Genomic DNA, 18,020 nt, shown 5'->3' on the forward strand with positions numbered 1-18,020 from the left:
TTCGAATACAGGTGTAAATTTAGCTTAGTGTCTCGGTATTGTCGAGTATAATATACTCTTTGTGGTTGGATGGTATGGTTGATTTGAAGTGTAAATAAAGATTTTCCCAAATGACAATCGTACCAACGAAATTCATGAAAATATCTAACGTTTTCTAATTGAAAGCACTACCATGCATACAGGCTTATACGATGTTCTAACAATGAGGCCCATTATTCGAATTATGATTATGAAACGCCATTTTTTTAGCAACGTGAGATTGGGAATTGGCAGAATATATCATATTTCATAAAGTTTCTTATCTTTGAGATCAATGTGTTGAAATAAAATGGGAGGATGAAAATGGAATGAGCGGATAATATTACCTACATAAGTCTTCCATGAAGATTGTAAATCCTGAGAGGAGCAGGATTCTTGACACGCTTGTGTCCTCTGAAATTGTAGAAGTAGCGAAAAGAATTATTGGTGTGCTATTTTTAACAACCCCTATGATAGCAGTGTTTTTGGATTAGGATAGAATTTGAAGACATCGAGGTATTTGTTTTTTCATTCAATTCAATTCAATTGAATGAGTCACTTTGAGATTTAATTTCGATATTTGGAATTTCTCCCTTTTCATTGGCGTTTTCATTTTGAGTAAACGAATATAACTATATAATTTTGAGCCAAAAATGGTTGGACGTATCGATAAAAACTGGTGATGGAAATCAAAATTGTCAGGCCGGCATAGTAAACACCGTTGATAGAAGTATTATTAATGATTCGGATATCAAAGGAAGTTGTGCCGATAAGATTTCGCATACATGCTGTATTTTACCCTCACAATATCTTGCGATGTACAGTAAGAAAATGTATGATGAAACATCTTATGAAAAATTTTTGTGAGAACAGGTGACTTTCTACTTTGATAGATTCCACAAACGAAATGGCCTGGTTGGGAATACTCAATTAGTTATTTTTTACCAATTAGTAGTTGAAGGACCATATCTGATACTGAGTGGTTGCGTCCAAAAGGATTTCGAAAAGATCTCTAGTATTATTGAACTTCATCTAGTTAGTCATTTTTGAAGGCTCATAAGAGCCGCGGAATTATTATATCTTAAAATTCGACTTATACGGAACGGGTTTCCTAGGGATTGTGAGGATCGAGTAAAAAAAAAATTAATGGCATATTCTGCAAAACAAAAGCCTCAGAATTATCTGGAAATGCTCTCTTTTCGAAAGACAGATACTTTTTCATTTTTGAACATCGAATCACTCGAAAACTGCGTATTATACGGGAAAATATGAAGAATACCCCTATTTCACAAAACTTTTAAATATTCATTAGATATAGCGTGCAACTTATTTTCAAGAATTGGGTTCTTTAAATTTTTGGTATTCTTAGAGTAAATTATGGTCATAATGAGAAAACTGGAAGATATCTTGTATTCGTAAAAGATTTATCAATTAAATGAAAATATTCATTCCGAAAATCATTTCATTCGATAAAACCGTTTGTGAGATAGAGAACTGAAAATAACTTTTTTTCATAGTTTCAACAGCCTGTATATTTCAAAACGAACCGATTCGGAAAAAATAGTAAGCCAAAAAGTGTTTCTTTTGGTCTCAAGAATCTATTGTTGAAATATTTGCACGAGTCGAAGACTCACCCTGTATACTTGGTCATAAAAAATAAAAATCCCATTCTTAAAGTAATAGTCAGATTGGGGTGACATTTTTAAGAACAAAAACAATTATATATCACAAATTCGTCTACTAGAAGGAATAGAAGGATGCATGGAAAAATACACAAAGCGCTCCATCATCAAAGTCATCGTTAAGATCAAATGTTTATTAGATCAGTCTATCGCATTTCCATATCGTATCTAAAATACACAAACGAGAAAAATAGTTCGATATCCCACACTGACATATTAAAATCTGAAGAAGAACTGTCGTCAAGGCTGCATAACTTATAATAAAATTAAGTTGAACTTGTAACCACAAAATTCTACTGGCCGAACTCACCGGCCGGTCAACTTGATTTTAAAATCGTCCTTCAGAATTGGTCGTCTCGATTCTGGAAGACAATATAAAAAGGTAAATCTTTTCCGAAGATATCATTCGATTCATACCTTTCGTGTGATAGACATTAACATGAAGGTTTTCGCGGTAAGTAAACAATAAATCCTTTATTGAATCTTCCATCAGATTAAAACTATCTGGTAGTATGAAATTATTTATTGAAGTTCATAAATATCTTATACTTATAATGATGAATCATTGATAGATGTTGACCAATTTTTTTTTCACAGTGTATCACTATCGCCCTTTGCGTTGCTCTCGCAGCCGCCGAGAACGAACCAAAGACGAACGGCAAGTTCAAGAGATACGCTCCCTTCTTGCCCAATGGTATCGAATCGAAACTTTCCTACACCTCCATCCCCCACAGTCTTGAATACTCCAACAACCTCCAACGCATCTACAGCGGATACTCACCAAACCTAGCCTACTCCAACATCTACGGTTATGGATCTCCATCTGTGTACTCCAGCTATGGATCTGGAATCTCCTCCAACTTGGCTGGTTTGTACGGAATCAATGGACTAGCTCAGTCCTCCCTTCTTGGCGCAAGCTATGGTATCCCATCAGCATACTCCAGCATTGCATCCGCCGGTCTTGGTGCTTCTTACGGTGCTAGCTACGGAACCAACTACGGAACCACCTACGGAACCCCACAAGTATTCCAGGGACCCATCAAGGAAGGTGGTTCCACCCAAAACGTCCAGGTCAGAACTATCACACAACAAGTTCCTGTACCAGTACCACAACCCTACCCAGTCGAAGTAACCAAACCAGTGAGCATTCCCCAGCCCTACCCTGTTGATGTCCCAAAACCAGTACCAGTACCTGTCAAAGTTGAAGTACCAGTTGAAGTACCCAGGCCATACGCTGTCAAAGTTGCCCAACCTGTGCCCGTCCAGGTTCCAGTTAAGGTACCAGTTGAGATCCCAAGACCATACCCCGTTACCGTAACCAGGACCGTACCTGTACCTGTTGAGAAACCAATCTACGTCAAATACCCCGTCCAGTACAGCGTACCCGTTCCAGCTCCATACCCAGTTGAAGTACCACACCCAGTACCTGTGAGCGTACCACACCCTGTTGTCGTGAAGGTAAGTTAAATCTTCGGGAATAACCTCTTCAATCAACTCAATTTATTCCAACTTATTTGGAAATCCAGTTTTACAAATGACAAACTCACTAAGAGCTATTAACCGTTTCAGGAACCTCAAGTTCATGTAACCAAATCTACCCACTACGTCCAACCTTCCATCAGGACTTTCAGCACCATTCAGCCAGCTACTTACACCGCTGTTCACCCAACTTCCTACACCACTGGCTTGAACGGTCTTGGTGTCTACAGCACTGGTCTTAACGGAATCCACTCCGCCTCATATGTTCCATCTGCCTACACCTCTGGATCCGTATACGCTGGACCATACTCCCACGAGGTATTGGACTCCCAATACTCCCAGCTGTACAACTTCCCCGGCAGCTACATCCAGGGCAAATACTTGACTGCTGAGAAGCAATACATCAACGCCCAACCTTTGAACTACTTGAGAAGCAGCTACGACAACAAATACGGTCTTCTTAAATCATACGTCCCAAGTGTATATGGTGGATACAGCAGCTTGAAAACCTACAGCCCAAGCGTATACAGTGGATACAACACCTTGAAAACCTACAGCCCAAGCGTATACGGTGGATACAGTACATTGAAAACCTACGGCCCAAGCGTCTACGGCACCTACTCTGGATTGAAATCCTACACCCCATCCGTCTACGGAGCTTACAGTGGATTGAAATCTTACGTCCCATCCGTATATGGTGGATACAACGGATTGAAGTCATACACTTCCGAATACTTGAAGAAGAAGTAAAGTGCATGATATGGTTTATTTTGTGATAAATTTTGTAAAATAAAATACTGTGAATATTACGTTTTGTTTGAATTTTTATAATTCTTCAGAGAGGGAATATCTGGTCAACTAAACATGAATTATGCATTAATTGCATGAATTAATCAAAAAAACTACTGAATGGCGAAAATTCGCAAATGAATCCTATGAATACATTATGGTAGATGTCTAAAAGTGAACCTCTAAGCAGGGTGAGGAGCGTGTATCCTACGCTACATTTAATTATGCTGCCTACATCACAACTCCATTACCAGTGCTTGATCAAGATAATGGTTCTTATATACGAGGATATATTGAAAAATTCTTAGCAAAATTTCAATGTCAAAATATTTTATTACTCAACATATTCTCCACTTGATTGGATAAATTTATTACAGCGAACCTGGAACGTCTCTATAGACCTTTCAAAAAAAACATGTTTCATCTTGCTTTGCAAACCAGACCTCCACAACTTTTATTACCTCCTCATTGGAAGAAAATTTACGACCCTTTAAACTTTTTTTCAGTTGAGGAAATAGATGATAGTCGGATGGAGCCAAATCTGGTGAATAAGGGGGGTGTTCTACTAATTCAAACCCTTAATCACGAATTTTTTGCATGGCAACATAAGATTTGTGTGCAGGGGCGTTGTCCTGGAAAAACAAAACACCTTTGGATAGCTTTTCCCGTGTTTTCTCTTTAATTTTTTCCTGTAGAGTGGTCAGTAATGTCGAATAGTAATCTCCGATTATTGTTCTACCCTTATCCAGAAAATCAATGATTACTCCATGGCAATCCCAAAAAACAAGAACTGTCCCAGCAGATTTTTGGACACGAAACTTCTTAGGTCTTGGTTGGAGAACCAGAGTGTCACCATTCTATCGATTGTTGCTTTGTTTCTGGATCGTAGAAAAGTCTCATTCATAGTAACAATTCGGTTTAAGAAATCTACATCTTTTTCAAATCGAGCACAGATCGAACGCGATGCATACGAAGGACATTGATCACCAAGGGTATTAAGCATATCTTCGTAAATCTGCTTAGCCTTTAACCCTTTTAAATACAGGTACCTTATGATGGCTCGATACTCCAATTTTTCGATTTTAACAATTTCGGTGGACATCTTCTTCTTTTTATTTTATTGCGTAACTCTGGTTCACTTTTTTGACCTGAAACTTCACACTGACACTTCTAATGAGTTATTGTTCGTTGCTATGGTAACGCAATATTCTTTTTATGCATGGAACTGTTGTAGGCTAACTAGATATCGATACATCCTCGTATACAATCGCAAAATAATCATGAAACAATTTCGGTAAGGCTGGAAGTTTCTCGAAAATTTTGGGATATTGCTATTACAAAATTTAAGTTTTCCTGAAATGGTTTTTCGACTTTTTAGCGATCATTCACTTTGCAAGTGTCAGTGTATTTTGAAAGTTTGATGGAGCCTTTCTGAAGTGGTTTGAAATTTCACTTTTTTCTTCTTCAAAACTGGCGTCTGTCAATCATTTAGAAACGGCCAAAACGTCTGCCACAAAAAATTCATATTCTCATTAGATGCAACAAAAATAAATCTTCCTACAATTGCTGTGAATCAATAGTACACTCTAAAATACTATATGCTGGATGGCTTTAGTTTGAAAATTTATTGTAATCATTTATCGGTATATAATTTACAAAAAAATCAATCGAGTCCTCTTTTAAAGAAGTAAAATAATTTTTACTTATAAAGTGGGAAATATTTCTGCAAGTACCATGGGCATACATTGATAGTGGTCAAGGTGGTCAAGGCCGGCCCAGAATTCTCAATAACCCTCCCCAGACGCTTAAATAAACGAGAAGGACTTACACTTAAATAATTTTCAAGCTGGCTAGCTGGCATAAAACTACACTGAGCTTCCCAAGCTGGTTACGCCAGGGGTTAGTACGTTTTTACGTAATTCTCCACTTCAGCAAAACAATGAATAATAAGAGTTTCACAGGGAATCGATTTAAATTCATTCAACTCAATTCCGTATTCAAATTGATGATATTCATCATACGAGCGAAAAACTCGGCTTTAACTTTATGGAGCCATAAATAAAAAGTTACGAGCGCCCGATATAAACGCACCGTGTAGAAGGAGGAAGAAAAGTTTATTTCGCTTTTGGGAATGACTCAAGTTTGTTTTAATCAAACCCATTACAAATATTCTCACGCACTTAAACACTTTCAGAGCTGTGAACGGCCTGAAAAAAGATAAAAGGTGACCTCTGTAAGAATACCTATATACATACTTTTGGGGAGAGCAACATATAACAGGGAGACCAAATTTTGATTCGTTTTCTCTTAAGCATGGTGATTGTTCGATTTGGGTAGGATATCTTATGCTTATATATTATAAGTACATGATTTTTTACCTGTATTTTTTTTTCACAGGGTAAGTCTCTGACATGGACATATCATAGACTTATTACTTTATATTAATATGTGTATGGGACATATATTTTGAACAATAGGTTTTTCAGGTCAAAAGAAATACTTATCTTCACTTCACAATTTTTTTCCAATTCAGCCTAGATAAAAAGATATAGCCATTTTAAGTTTTCATAATGAGCTATGAGTCCTGAAAACCTGACACCCATTTTTCTCGAGATTGTTAGATTTTTTTCTGAGAAAATGATTCGAGAATAAACTAAAAACTATAATACGACTTTTTGCTCAAACCAAAACATGAAAAAAAAATTTCAAAATGAGTTTATTTTAAATATACAGGATTAGTCTTTGACTTATATATATATTTCAACAGTAGATTTTTGAGGAAAAAGGAAATACTCTTATCCCAGCTTTTAGTACCTACCATTTTAACCTTCGTAATAAGCTTCCAAATATTAAAAAAAAAACATAATCACATTTCCATGGCATTTGGACAAGGAAATAGTATTTATAATACAATCAATCAATGTTTATTTATTTTTCCCAAAAGAAAAAAAAATATCACAGTGAACAATTAGTATAAACAAACATTTAGTTTCCCACAAAAGTTCAAAAATTGTACGTGGGCAGTACATATAAAAAAAAGTTTACAAAAGAATTGTGTGCACACAAGTAAGAAGAGAAAAAAACTAACGAAATTACAATGCTTAATTAAATTAATTATCACACATTTGAAACGGTAAATATTAAATGAAGTTATTTCTATTAGTGAACGTATACCAGAATGATGATGGTTTGCTTCGAATCCATTTTTTTATGTTCCTATTGTATGTTGGTTTTGTCTTGATTTCTTTAATGTTCTTTGGGAGTATATTGTATGGTAAAGGTGCCAGGTAGGTATGTGATTTCAAACCAATAGTTTTCTTTGCCATAGGTGAAGGGATGTTTGGAGATCTCATGTCTTTTCCAGGCTTTGTAGATACATCCAGCTGATGTTGGTACATTAGGTACAATAAAGGAGTTAGTGCAATTTCGTTGGTGATAATAAAAGAATATTCTTTTCTCGATTTTCAACTGAAAATAACATTTTTCTGTAGATTTCCAACAGCTGATGGTAAGGGAAGTATTCATTTTGACCTAAGGAATCTTCTGTTGAAATATATGTACTTACAAGTCAAACTCACCCGGTATATCTCTCTCCATGAGCATCATATCTTTTTTGCATTGATCTTAAAAGTTACATATCATGAAATTCTCTACAAGTTCTTTCTGAAACAACCAGTTAAGTGCCTGTCAGAGACATGTGGGATATAAATGGTATTTGTTATGACACCGGACACGCTGGAGGATGTCCATTTAACCAATTCTATTTTTAATATTTCCAACCCACATCGCCCGAGGTTTCCAATGGATAAATACATAAAAACTGCATACACTATCTAACTATATAGGGTGTCCAAACGAAAATTCGACGCTCCGAGAACTGAAACGAGAAATTTTCGAAGATTTCAATAACAGGGAAAAAAACAGTTGAACCGCCCAAACTCAAGAACCTAAGAGTTTAGAAGAATCCAAAAATAATTTTCAAGAATTTCAGAATATAGTTTTTCGTTTATTATATAAATTTTTTTCGAACACAAGATACCTATCACCCCCACGTCTTCCATTTTCTCATTATGACCATAAAACACCATAAAAACACCAATAACTCAAAGAACCCAACCTTTGCAAACTAAGTTGGACGCCATCTAATATTTGAACGTTTTGGAAAATAAAAGTATCTATTCTTCACAGTTTCTCGTATAATGCGCTGTTTTCGAGTATAATTTGATGTTAAAAAATAAAAAATATCTGTGAGATTCGAAAAATTGGGTACTTTGACCTAATGCAACTCTGTTACAGATTTAGCTAGTTATTATGAAGGTAATTTTGTTTTTTCAGGCGTGGCATAGCTCAGTATCAAAACTTAATGTTAATCTTTTTGTAAGGGCCAAATCGGAAAAAATGGCATATCAAAAAGTGTTTCTTTTGACCTCAAGAATCTACTGTTAGAATATGTGTATGAATCAATGACTCACCCCGTATGACCAGAAATGAATAAATAAACAAAACATACTTTTCCCTTTATTGAACACATGTTATCATAAATTAAATAATAAGCTGTATTTTTTTCTGATATCAGCACCTGATATTTCAGAAAGGATTAAAATCGATACATTTACGAACATTTCTAATATTATTGTTAAAAACAGAGTGTGTCATTGTTGGCACATCTAATTTAAAAATAAAAAAATACAGAATGTTTCAATTTTCAGCGTGAATAAATCTAAAATGCAGACAAACGAAATTCTTAGTCATCACTATCGATTGCAACTGGTGTTATCAAGTGAGAACATACCTAATCCATAATAGGGAAAGCTAAATTCCTTATTCTGTATACCATTTGGATTTAGAATTATTGAGAATAGTATATTTTGCTAATTGACAGTCGCAAACTGTCTTACGGATTTAATGCATGGGAAATAGATCGGATATACACGAAATATTCGCTTTACAGGAAAGAACACTTAGAACCATGCTCAGCTCAACAACCAGGATCTCATGTCGGAGGTTATATAAATACCAAAAAATACTAACAACCATTGGCCTCTGCATTTTCAAGTGTTCAACTTCCTTAGAAAAAAAAACAAATTATTTTTTCTAATATGTAAATAAAATAAATCAAGACACATCTATACTTTCCTTCAACCAAGAAATATTAAATAATAAATATCAAGAGATTTAAATTTCTAAGAATTTTTTTGATTGATTCGGAACGATGCTTCCAAACGGAATTCCTAGATAGATTTTCAAATCTGAGGGTTCTTAGTGAGTTTTTTCAACCATTTTTGTTTTAAAATGTGGATTTCATTACGAAAACGTCCGAGGTACACTTGAATACCTTTTTTGAAAAATGGTAATAGATTCACCCAATGACTAATGTATTTTCAGTCGATTGGTATAGTTTTCATTATGGAAGATATTGAAACAGAATGATTTCGAAGAACATAAATTGGTGAATGCCGGATATCGTGAAGGATGGAACCATTTTTATTGATTTACTTTACATTTGTTGACCTCAATTAATGAAGGAATTATATCACCAGACCGAAGCATCTACATAATTCTCGATATTGAAACATCAAAATTTAGATTTGTGTTTATCTGACTGCCTCGTTCCCGTCATCAAGAATGCACTTTTAGATTTATTCCTGGGATTCTGCCGTGACATTTTGATAATTGGACAGGATTCGGATGGACTCGATAAAGTATATATTATAGAATAAATGAAAAATAAGATGATCTATTTGGGTATAACGAAGAATTCGAAGATATTTCGATGACCAGAAAGATCAAGGCTTTGAGGTGACACCTTCACAACAAAAATTTTTTCATCCGCCTAGATTTCATTTTATATATACATATTCTTTTGAACGTACGCAATACATTTTTGGTTATCAAACAATATAGCATATGTATGAGTTTAAGCAAAGGTTAGTGTAACGGGGTACCATACCATTTGGAGTATGATACAAGAGCTTAGGGAAAAACCTCAGTAAAAAAACCCTGTCTCCTCGTGTTTAGTGTAGTGATGACAAATTTGTTTACAGAATAAGCTTTTAATACTGAAAGGCTTCTTTTCTATTGATATAAAAATTTCTTTACCCTCTTTCCATTTTGAAATAATATCTGAAACAAAGAAACAGAGCAGAAAACGAGGAAAAAAATTAATAATAAAGCTTTCATCAAAACTTATTCAAAGACTTGATGATGAATGAAGAAAGAAATAAATAATCATAGGTACATAACTTGTCCTTCAATTGCACTAGGAGGAATATCATTTCTACGTCAAAAATCTTCTGCTGATCTTGGTGGAGGATCACCCTCGTCGTTAGAAATGCCTTCAGTACTCAAACTAATAATAGCCAAATCTTGCTTTTGACTGGGAGGGTCTATCGACCAAGTCCAGTGATGATTCTTCTGTTCTTCAGTTGTTCGAGGAACGCTACAGGACCCTTATGTTGGGGAATCATCTCCCATAGAGAGTTATTCAGAAGAAAATTGAAAAAACGAGAAAGAAATTCAAAAAACTTATGTTCATTATTGAAGGAAAAATACCCATAGTCTTCAAAATAATTGTTTTTGTAGTCGTTATGAAAATATTACTTTTTTGTAATTGTACTTTTTTCGCTTGGAAAAAGAATCAAACAGTTCTGTTAATTTTCAAATATCGCCAGAAAATAATCCCATGTGACAAACAAAGCAGTTAATCATTTTGTAGAAGACACAAAGTGTCGTCCAGAAAGTGTGAATATGCTGCTGATGTGATCTCCTATAAAGTTTTCCCCATTTAAAAGATGATTTCATCATTTCCTCAGTTAAACAAGCAGAGCAGGTATCGAATGTGAAACAGCATTCCGAGTCGAAACATCATCCACAATTTGAGCTTCTTCTCCTTATGGCCAAGAATCCATGCTGAACAACTATGTGTATCCAAATAATTCGTCAAGAAGGACACTGGATAGTGTTGCTAATAATCGATATTATCAGTCATATAAGACAGGAGACAGAGACAAGAGTTTGCTAATATTTGAAAGTGCAGGTAGTGAAATTCCTCAACCTTTCTAGGTAATAAAATTGGAAGTCGACCATAAAAAAGTCTTTTGACGGACCATTTAAGCAAATACCTTTACATAATTGAAGAAATAACATAAATTCTTCCATGAATTTCAACGGTAGCAACCTCATAAATCTGAGTGAAGCTAATCAGTCTCCAAAAAATAATCACAAATGACTCTTTTTCATGGATAAATGGCTTCTTGGAAGCCTATGGATTGAATGAAGAACTGTGTAAAAATTTGGTAGGTATATCATTTGAATGTGTCAGGGCTGTTTAATTATTTTTCTAAATCACATCCCAAGCACAACAGATTAACAACCTTCTGATAATACAGTCATTTTATTATACAAAGCTTTGATGTAATATTTAGGATGTTTCACAGTGCAGGCATTACTCTTCTTAATAGATATTTTGGCTGTGTACTTTAGTATTTGAATATGATACAAAAAAGAAATGGTTTATACATCCAGTGTTTAGTTAGATTTAGATTATTCGGTCGTCAAAACTACATTATTTCATATATATTGCAGAAGCCATCGACTTGTTGACAGCTATTTTCCCTTAAATTCTTCAGCACAAAAAACAATCCCAATCCCAGAATGTCATTGAACCTATAAACAGCAAGAATCAAAATTAATTCCAATAATTACCAGCGGATAACGTTGGTTTAATCACCACATCCAGTGGGATTTTGTTGTTTTGCTTTCACCTGAAAAACATCGAACAGTTCATGCAAATTGAGTTTTTTGATCATGTAAATTCTGCCGATATATAATGTAATGAAAACATAAAAGTCATAGCTTTGAATCCGACTCTATACCGAACTGCCACAGTTCGAAAGCACTAAATCATAATTTTATAGTTGATTTCGTCCTCCTATTACTGAAATATGTTTCGGAGCAGCTCAACAAATTAGGAGATTAGACACCCGTTTCAAAGTTGCCAATTCGTGATTTTGCTTGAAGCTCTCAGGTCAAGTATTGTTCATGGGACGTGGTCTCCTATGTAGTCGTTTCAGAAGAGTTTATGAGTTGTTTATGACGATTTTGTGCCCTATAAAACTTTTCATCGCAAAATTCTTCAGATTATCGATCATGCATGGTCATAACCGAAGTAAAACTATTAGTAGATATCGAAATTATTTTTTTAGGAAACATAGCAGCAGAGGACTTCGAAAATAAATGAAACGATTATGGGAGTATACAGGTTGTTTTTAAACAAGTGTCACAACGGAAAACTGTAAAGCCCTCATGAAAAAACAACATTTTTTTCTCCAGACATTCGTTTTCGAGATACCTACACGTTGTCACAAACATTTAATTCGCCATCATTCTGTTGACCGTTTTGAAAATCTTTTTTAATCCAAAAAATAGGTAGAAATAATTCACCATCTAAACGAAATATCCGAGGAAATATCAGAAACAAACCTAATTGATCGGCTGATGATACTGGTAGTAGAATTGAAGCTGCCTAAATCGAAACAAAATCTGAAGCCTAAAAAAGTAAAAAAGAATGCAAGTTTTTGAGTATTGAGAATCATGCAACTTTTCGTGTATATTTGAGGATTTTGTTATGTATGTGGATTACTGATTGCTGGGTGTGTTGGACGGATAAACCAAACCTACCACTGCGACCAAGCAGCTCTATTGTAGCACAATGCATGTGGATGGATTTAACTTTTATTGCTGATTATGATTTGGTGATTGGTGTAGTTTTTAATATACCTCTTTCTGATTCATAGTTAGAATGGTTCAACTTATCGAGTTAAATTTTTTATTTATTTATAAATTTTGAGGTCAATGGCATCATGCAATTTTGAATTTAATGATGTTTTTGAAAGTCTCTTTTGCGTAGGTTAGTAATTGAGAAATTTATGTTTTCGATTGCACTTAACAAACATCAATCACTCATTGAAGGTATTAAGTCATCTCAAAATACATTTAATTTTGTGTTATTTTTATTTTAATCTGTTTCATTGGGAATTCAAGATATGATCATACAATTCATTAAAGACAATTTTTGCACTACATTTTGAGATCAATGTGTTTCAAAATGTGTGTAATATCGAAAAGTCATAATTTTTCTGACTCTTATGAAAAAAAATATTTTATGTGAATTTTATGTGAATAGTGTGATTTTTCCAATCACAACAAACATATGGTTTATCAGCAAATATATCTTATTAATGGTTGTATTCTGCTTTTCATTCGTAAGTTACGAATCTGTAGCGTACGATCGATCTATAAGTTTCAGATTGACAGATTCGTAAATAATGTAATTCTGGAAATGTTTCTGTCACTATCTCATTGACAGTGTCACTTTTGAACTACTTATCGTAAATAGTTACGGATTCCTGTAAGCTACAGACCACTAAAAACCGTCCAGAATTGCAATTTTCCTGTAAGCGTATGAAAAGTTACAGATTGGCTTACAGATGAAAGCAGCATTATTCTCAAAGACAGTAGTTGTTAGTTGTAATGCTCAAGACCAATGAATGACTTGCAGAAAGTCCTATGAAAATGAGAATCTGGCCCAACGTGCAAGTTTAAAAAAAAAGCACGATTGAAGCTGGTGCCATGTTCAATGGATCAATGGAACTAAATAAAAGTATGAAGATGTGACACTTTTATAGGAGTCAATCGGACTAACTTGAAAGTTTGCAGTTGTTTGACAAGGACATCTGGTCAGCTTTTACAAATTGCTATTTATCCAGAATTCTATATTCTATTGGGATTTTGGGATACTTATATTAATTAGGAATATTCCTATTTCTGGCATATTTTGTTTGTAAACTTAACTCTTGATAAATATACACTTTTCGATATTGAATAAAATATAAATATACATAACAATTAATTTGGAATAAAAAGTTACATGAAAAACCCCTCTTAATTTTGGCTGAAGAATTACGCCTTGAAATTTTTGGAAAAAATTCTTCATGGAGGACACACGTACCTATCTTTGTTTATTTTTCAGAATAAAAATGCACTGCAGGAACATTTTTTTCAGTTTTGAAGTTTTGGTGTGCTGTAGATTTTAATCTTCCCGGCAAATATGTTCATTGGCAAAAAAATTGTTTTTCAAATTTTCGAGATAAAACATACAGGGTGTGGAATATGAAAGTGAAGGTTTCGGTACAGACTTTTCTACAATTTCGAGAATTGTCCAAACGCCTATGCATTGAGGGGATACGAATCCTCAATGGTTTTGCAATGTCACGATAATATTCATCCGTTACAATATTTTGTTCTATGCTCTATAACAGAAACGAAAAAAGGGAATTTTAATTCAATTAATTTCAAACCAACCACTCTGAGATCATAGATGAGGATTCAATTCCTCCTGGATCACTAACTCTTGATCGAAATGGATTAACATTGATTTTTTGAATAGGGTGGTTTGGAAAGAAGGTTATATGTTATATGTGGAATCTAAATTTTCTAGATGTTGGGAAAGATGCAAAGTCATTTCGTGTATACAGGGTGTCCCAAATTTGATGTTCAGTGATTTCGGGGGTTTCGGAAACTAGAATAGCTACAGCAAAACGGATGACACATTTCCGAGCTCTTTTTCAGAGAAACAAAGAATGGTGAAAACTGTAGCTCCCTATGATCCTTCGTTTTTGAGTTATTAGAAAAAATGAGTTTTCGACAATTTCGAAAAGTTCTCATAACTTTTTTGTTTCTGAAGTTACAGATCTGAAGATCTGAAAGTTGAACCTTCTATAGGCACTTTTTTACGTAGAATCCACTGAGGAGCTAAAAAAAAATCCCCTTCTGGAATGAAGAGTGGTTTTCATCTCACCGTAGTATATAATAGAAAATAAGCTACTAGAGCATTGGAAATCAACGAATGATATGAAAGATTTTGGATTTTAATATACGAAAATATGAACCACTCCAGAAGATAAGTGAGATATTGCTGATATTGATTGCAATATTTCGGACTTCTCTAAACATATGTTCAATCAACCATTCAAGAAAATTAACCAATATTTTTTCGAAATAACTGGTGACATTAATAACATCAAATAATGTTCGATGTAGGTACACATATAACATGATCTCCTCTATTCGAACTCCTGAAATTGAATCACTTTGCATTGATAAAATATTAATTAATCTCGATCAAGATTGGGAAAGTTCATCTCTGAGAATTAAGGTAAGTAAGCGAACCTATCATTGAAATTTACTTTGTTCATCCCTGAACACTAAAATCATGTATAATAGATCAAAGATCACTGTGACATTGTGAAATCCTTTAGTAGTATTCCTATTATACATAGGCCTTTTGTTAGTCTCCGAAATTTGTAGAAATACTCAACCAAAAGCCTCATTTTTCATCTTTAAAACCCTGTATCTGGAGAACTGGTCATACAATTTTTCTGTGGCCATGCAGAATCTGCAACATACCATAAATTCGGGAAAGGCATTTTCCAAGACGAGGGAAGTTTCACTCTGGATGAAAATTATACAGTTGGGTTTTTTCATTTCTTCTAAGTTAGAGTTCAAAGATTATGAATGTACCTCAACTCTGTAACCTGGTTTAATAATAATAATAATAATAATTATATTAGAAACGATCGTTGAGTTGAATGTATATTCATGTTTCTTCGAATACTTTTATGGTATCACTATTCCGACAAAAGTTCTGACTTCTCGATTCTGAAGTCGAAGGAATTATAGAATTAATACTTAATGAATTATATCTGCAATCCAATAAATCGAACGATCTCCGAATTTTCTGTCCGAACATTTGGCGAAGTTTCAAATGTATAAGCGATACCCGAGCCATTAAGCGAGAATTTGAATAAATATTTGGTCTTCCTGAATTAATTCAACTATACAAATGTGCTAACATTCCAACCTGGGACGAACTCGAAGACCAGTTCCATCTTATTTGTCCTTCACCCTAAAGATTCTGAAAAATATAAAAGGTTGTTCTATATCCGTTCCAAATCATTCGTTTTCTGAAGTTCAACTAAAACGAACACAATGAGGGCAGTAGTTGTAAGTATCTCATCTTCCAACAGTACGAATTATTTGGTGGAAAATCGATTTATTTCAGAATTTTCCTCTGATTGCAAACGACAAAAATAAAAAGTATAAATTTTCATCAACTCATTTCTTTTTTCTTTCAGTGCCTTGCTCTGGTTTTCGCCGTAGTGGCAGCCGAACAACCAACCGAAAGTATCAACAATGTTGCTGATATTTTGAAGGAAACCACTTTCTCCTCTTCGTCAACTCCATCCTCACTGAACCTTGGAAGTAGCCAGGGTGGATTCTCATCTGGATCTTTCTCTACCTTCGGAAGTCAAGGTCTTAACTCTGGATCTTTCGGTCTCTCCTCAAAATCATCAGGAGCCTCCACAGGTTTCGGTTCAACTGCCCATGGTTCTTCCATTCTCCATGGAGCAAGCACTTTCGGTGCTCAACAAGGAAACTCTGCCTCATCCACTGGATTCTCTACCTTGGCTGGTAACGCTGGTTTGTACAAGTCCAACGTTTACGGTCTCAACTCTGGATTGAACAACTACGGCTACCTTTCTGGATCTTATGGTTTGGGCAACGGTGCTCTCATCTCCGGATACAGCGCCCCAATCACAACTTCCTACGTGCAAGGTTTTGGAAATGGTTTGGCTGGTTCCCAAGGGCACTACGTCCATGGTTACGAAAATGCTTTGGCTGGTTCCCAGGGACACATCTCCAACGTTGACACTCAACATCACGTCGATACCGTCCAGCACAAACACATCAACACCATCCACACCATCACCAAGCAAGTTGGAGTCGCTCAACCTTACCCAGTACCAGTCCAGGTCACCAGACACGTACCAGTTGCTCACCCATACCCTGTCCCAGTTCCCAAGGCCGTACCTGTACCATACAACGTACATGTTCCAGTACCTGTTGACAAGCCTTACCCTGTCAAAGTTCCAAGCCCTGTTCCAGTACCATTCCATGTGAACGTACCAGTTCCAGTAGACAAACCATACCCGGTACCAGTCGAAAAAACCGTGAGAGTACCTGTAGAGAAACCAGTATACATCAGGGTTCCCCATCCAGTCGCAGTTCCACAACCACAACCCGTCCCAGTTAGGGTTGCCAAGCCTGTACCAGTGCAAGTGCCAACTCCAGTCGTTGTCAAGGTTCCAGAAATCTACAACGTACACAAAGTCGATTACGCTGTAGCCCCAACCTACGGTGTACACTACGACGGAGTATACGGTGCTCAACACCAATACGGAGGACTTTATGGAACTCAACACCACCAGTTGGTTGACGGTGCCACCATCCTCGCACCAGAACACCACATCGATGCTGCCAACTCCGCTGCCCATTTTGAGGCTTCCAATGCTTTGGCCGCTCAACAGATCGCCGATGCTCAATACGGAAGCGCTGCCACATTCGGTAATGGATTCACCAGTGGATCTTACCAAATCCAACCAGCCCAGTTGGTAGGATCATACCAGGTTCCAGTTGGTGAGTCAGTCTATGGAGATTTGCCCAGCATCGTTGATGCCAAGTACGCCTTCAAGAGGGAAACAGAAAAGAAGAAGACCGGTTCTGAGGAAAAAAAGAAGTTGTAAATAAAATCAGATCATGTTATTAGGAATCAATTGAAATAATAAAAGTAGATACTCTCATTGTACTTATTCTATTTTTCAATATATCCTTTTGAACTATTTTTGGATAAAATTAATTTTATTCACTGTAGAAACATAATAGTGACCTCAGCGACAGATCAGTAATTTAGTTAAGATCTTGGATATGGCTCATGCAAATATATTCTCTAGTTTTTGAATTCTATATTAAAGATGAGAATGAACGAATTTAAAAAAGCAGAGACCAATAAATTTGAAAAAGAGAACTTCACATTGAGACCGAACAACAGTAGGTTGAACAATCTCATGATTCTCATGATTACAGTAGAAAAAAAATAGTGACATTATGGTAGTTCAGATATCCGATAGAGACAGTGTTGGGACAATACATTGA

At 35.4% G+C, this 18,020-nt stretch overlaps 1 protein-coding gene across 1 annotated transcript; it reads left to right on the plus strand.

Annotated features, from left to right (window-relative positions):
• Window positions 1-1,997: 1,997 nt before the first annotated feature.
• On the plus strand, window positions 1,998-17,673 carry LOC123318361. The gene is made up of 5 exons (XM_044904970.1): window positions 1,998-2,154; window positions 2,298-3,158; window positions 3,270-3,925; window positions 15,998-16,031; window positions 16,163-17,673. The coding sequence occupies exons 1-5, from the start codon at window positions 2,140-2,142 to the stop codon at window positions 17,609-17,611; spliced, it is 3,015 nt and encodes a 1,004-aa protein (XP_044760905.1). The 5' UTR covers window positions 1,998-2,139; the 3' UTR covers window positions 17,612-17,673.
• The last annotated feature ends 347 nt before the right edge of the window (window positions 17,674-18,020 follow it).

The sequence above is a fragment of the Coccinella septempunctata genome, chromosome 8, assembly GCF_907165205.1.
Source record: "Coccinella septempunctata chromosome 8, icCocSept1.1, whole genome shotgun sequence".
Classification (NCBI taxonomy): domain Eukaryota; kingdom Metazoa; phylum Arthropoda; class Insecta; order Coleoptera; family Coccinellidae; genus Coccinella; species Coccinella septempunctata.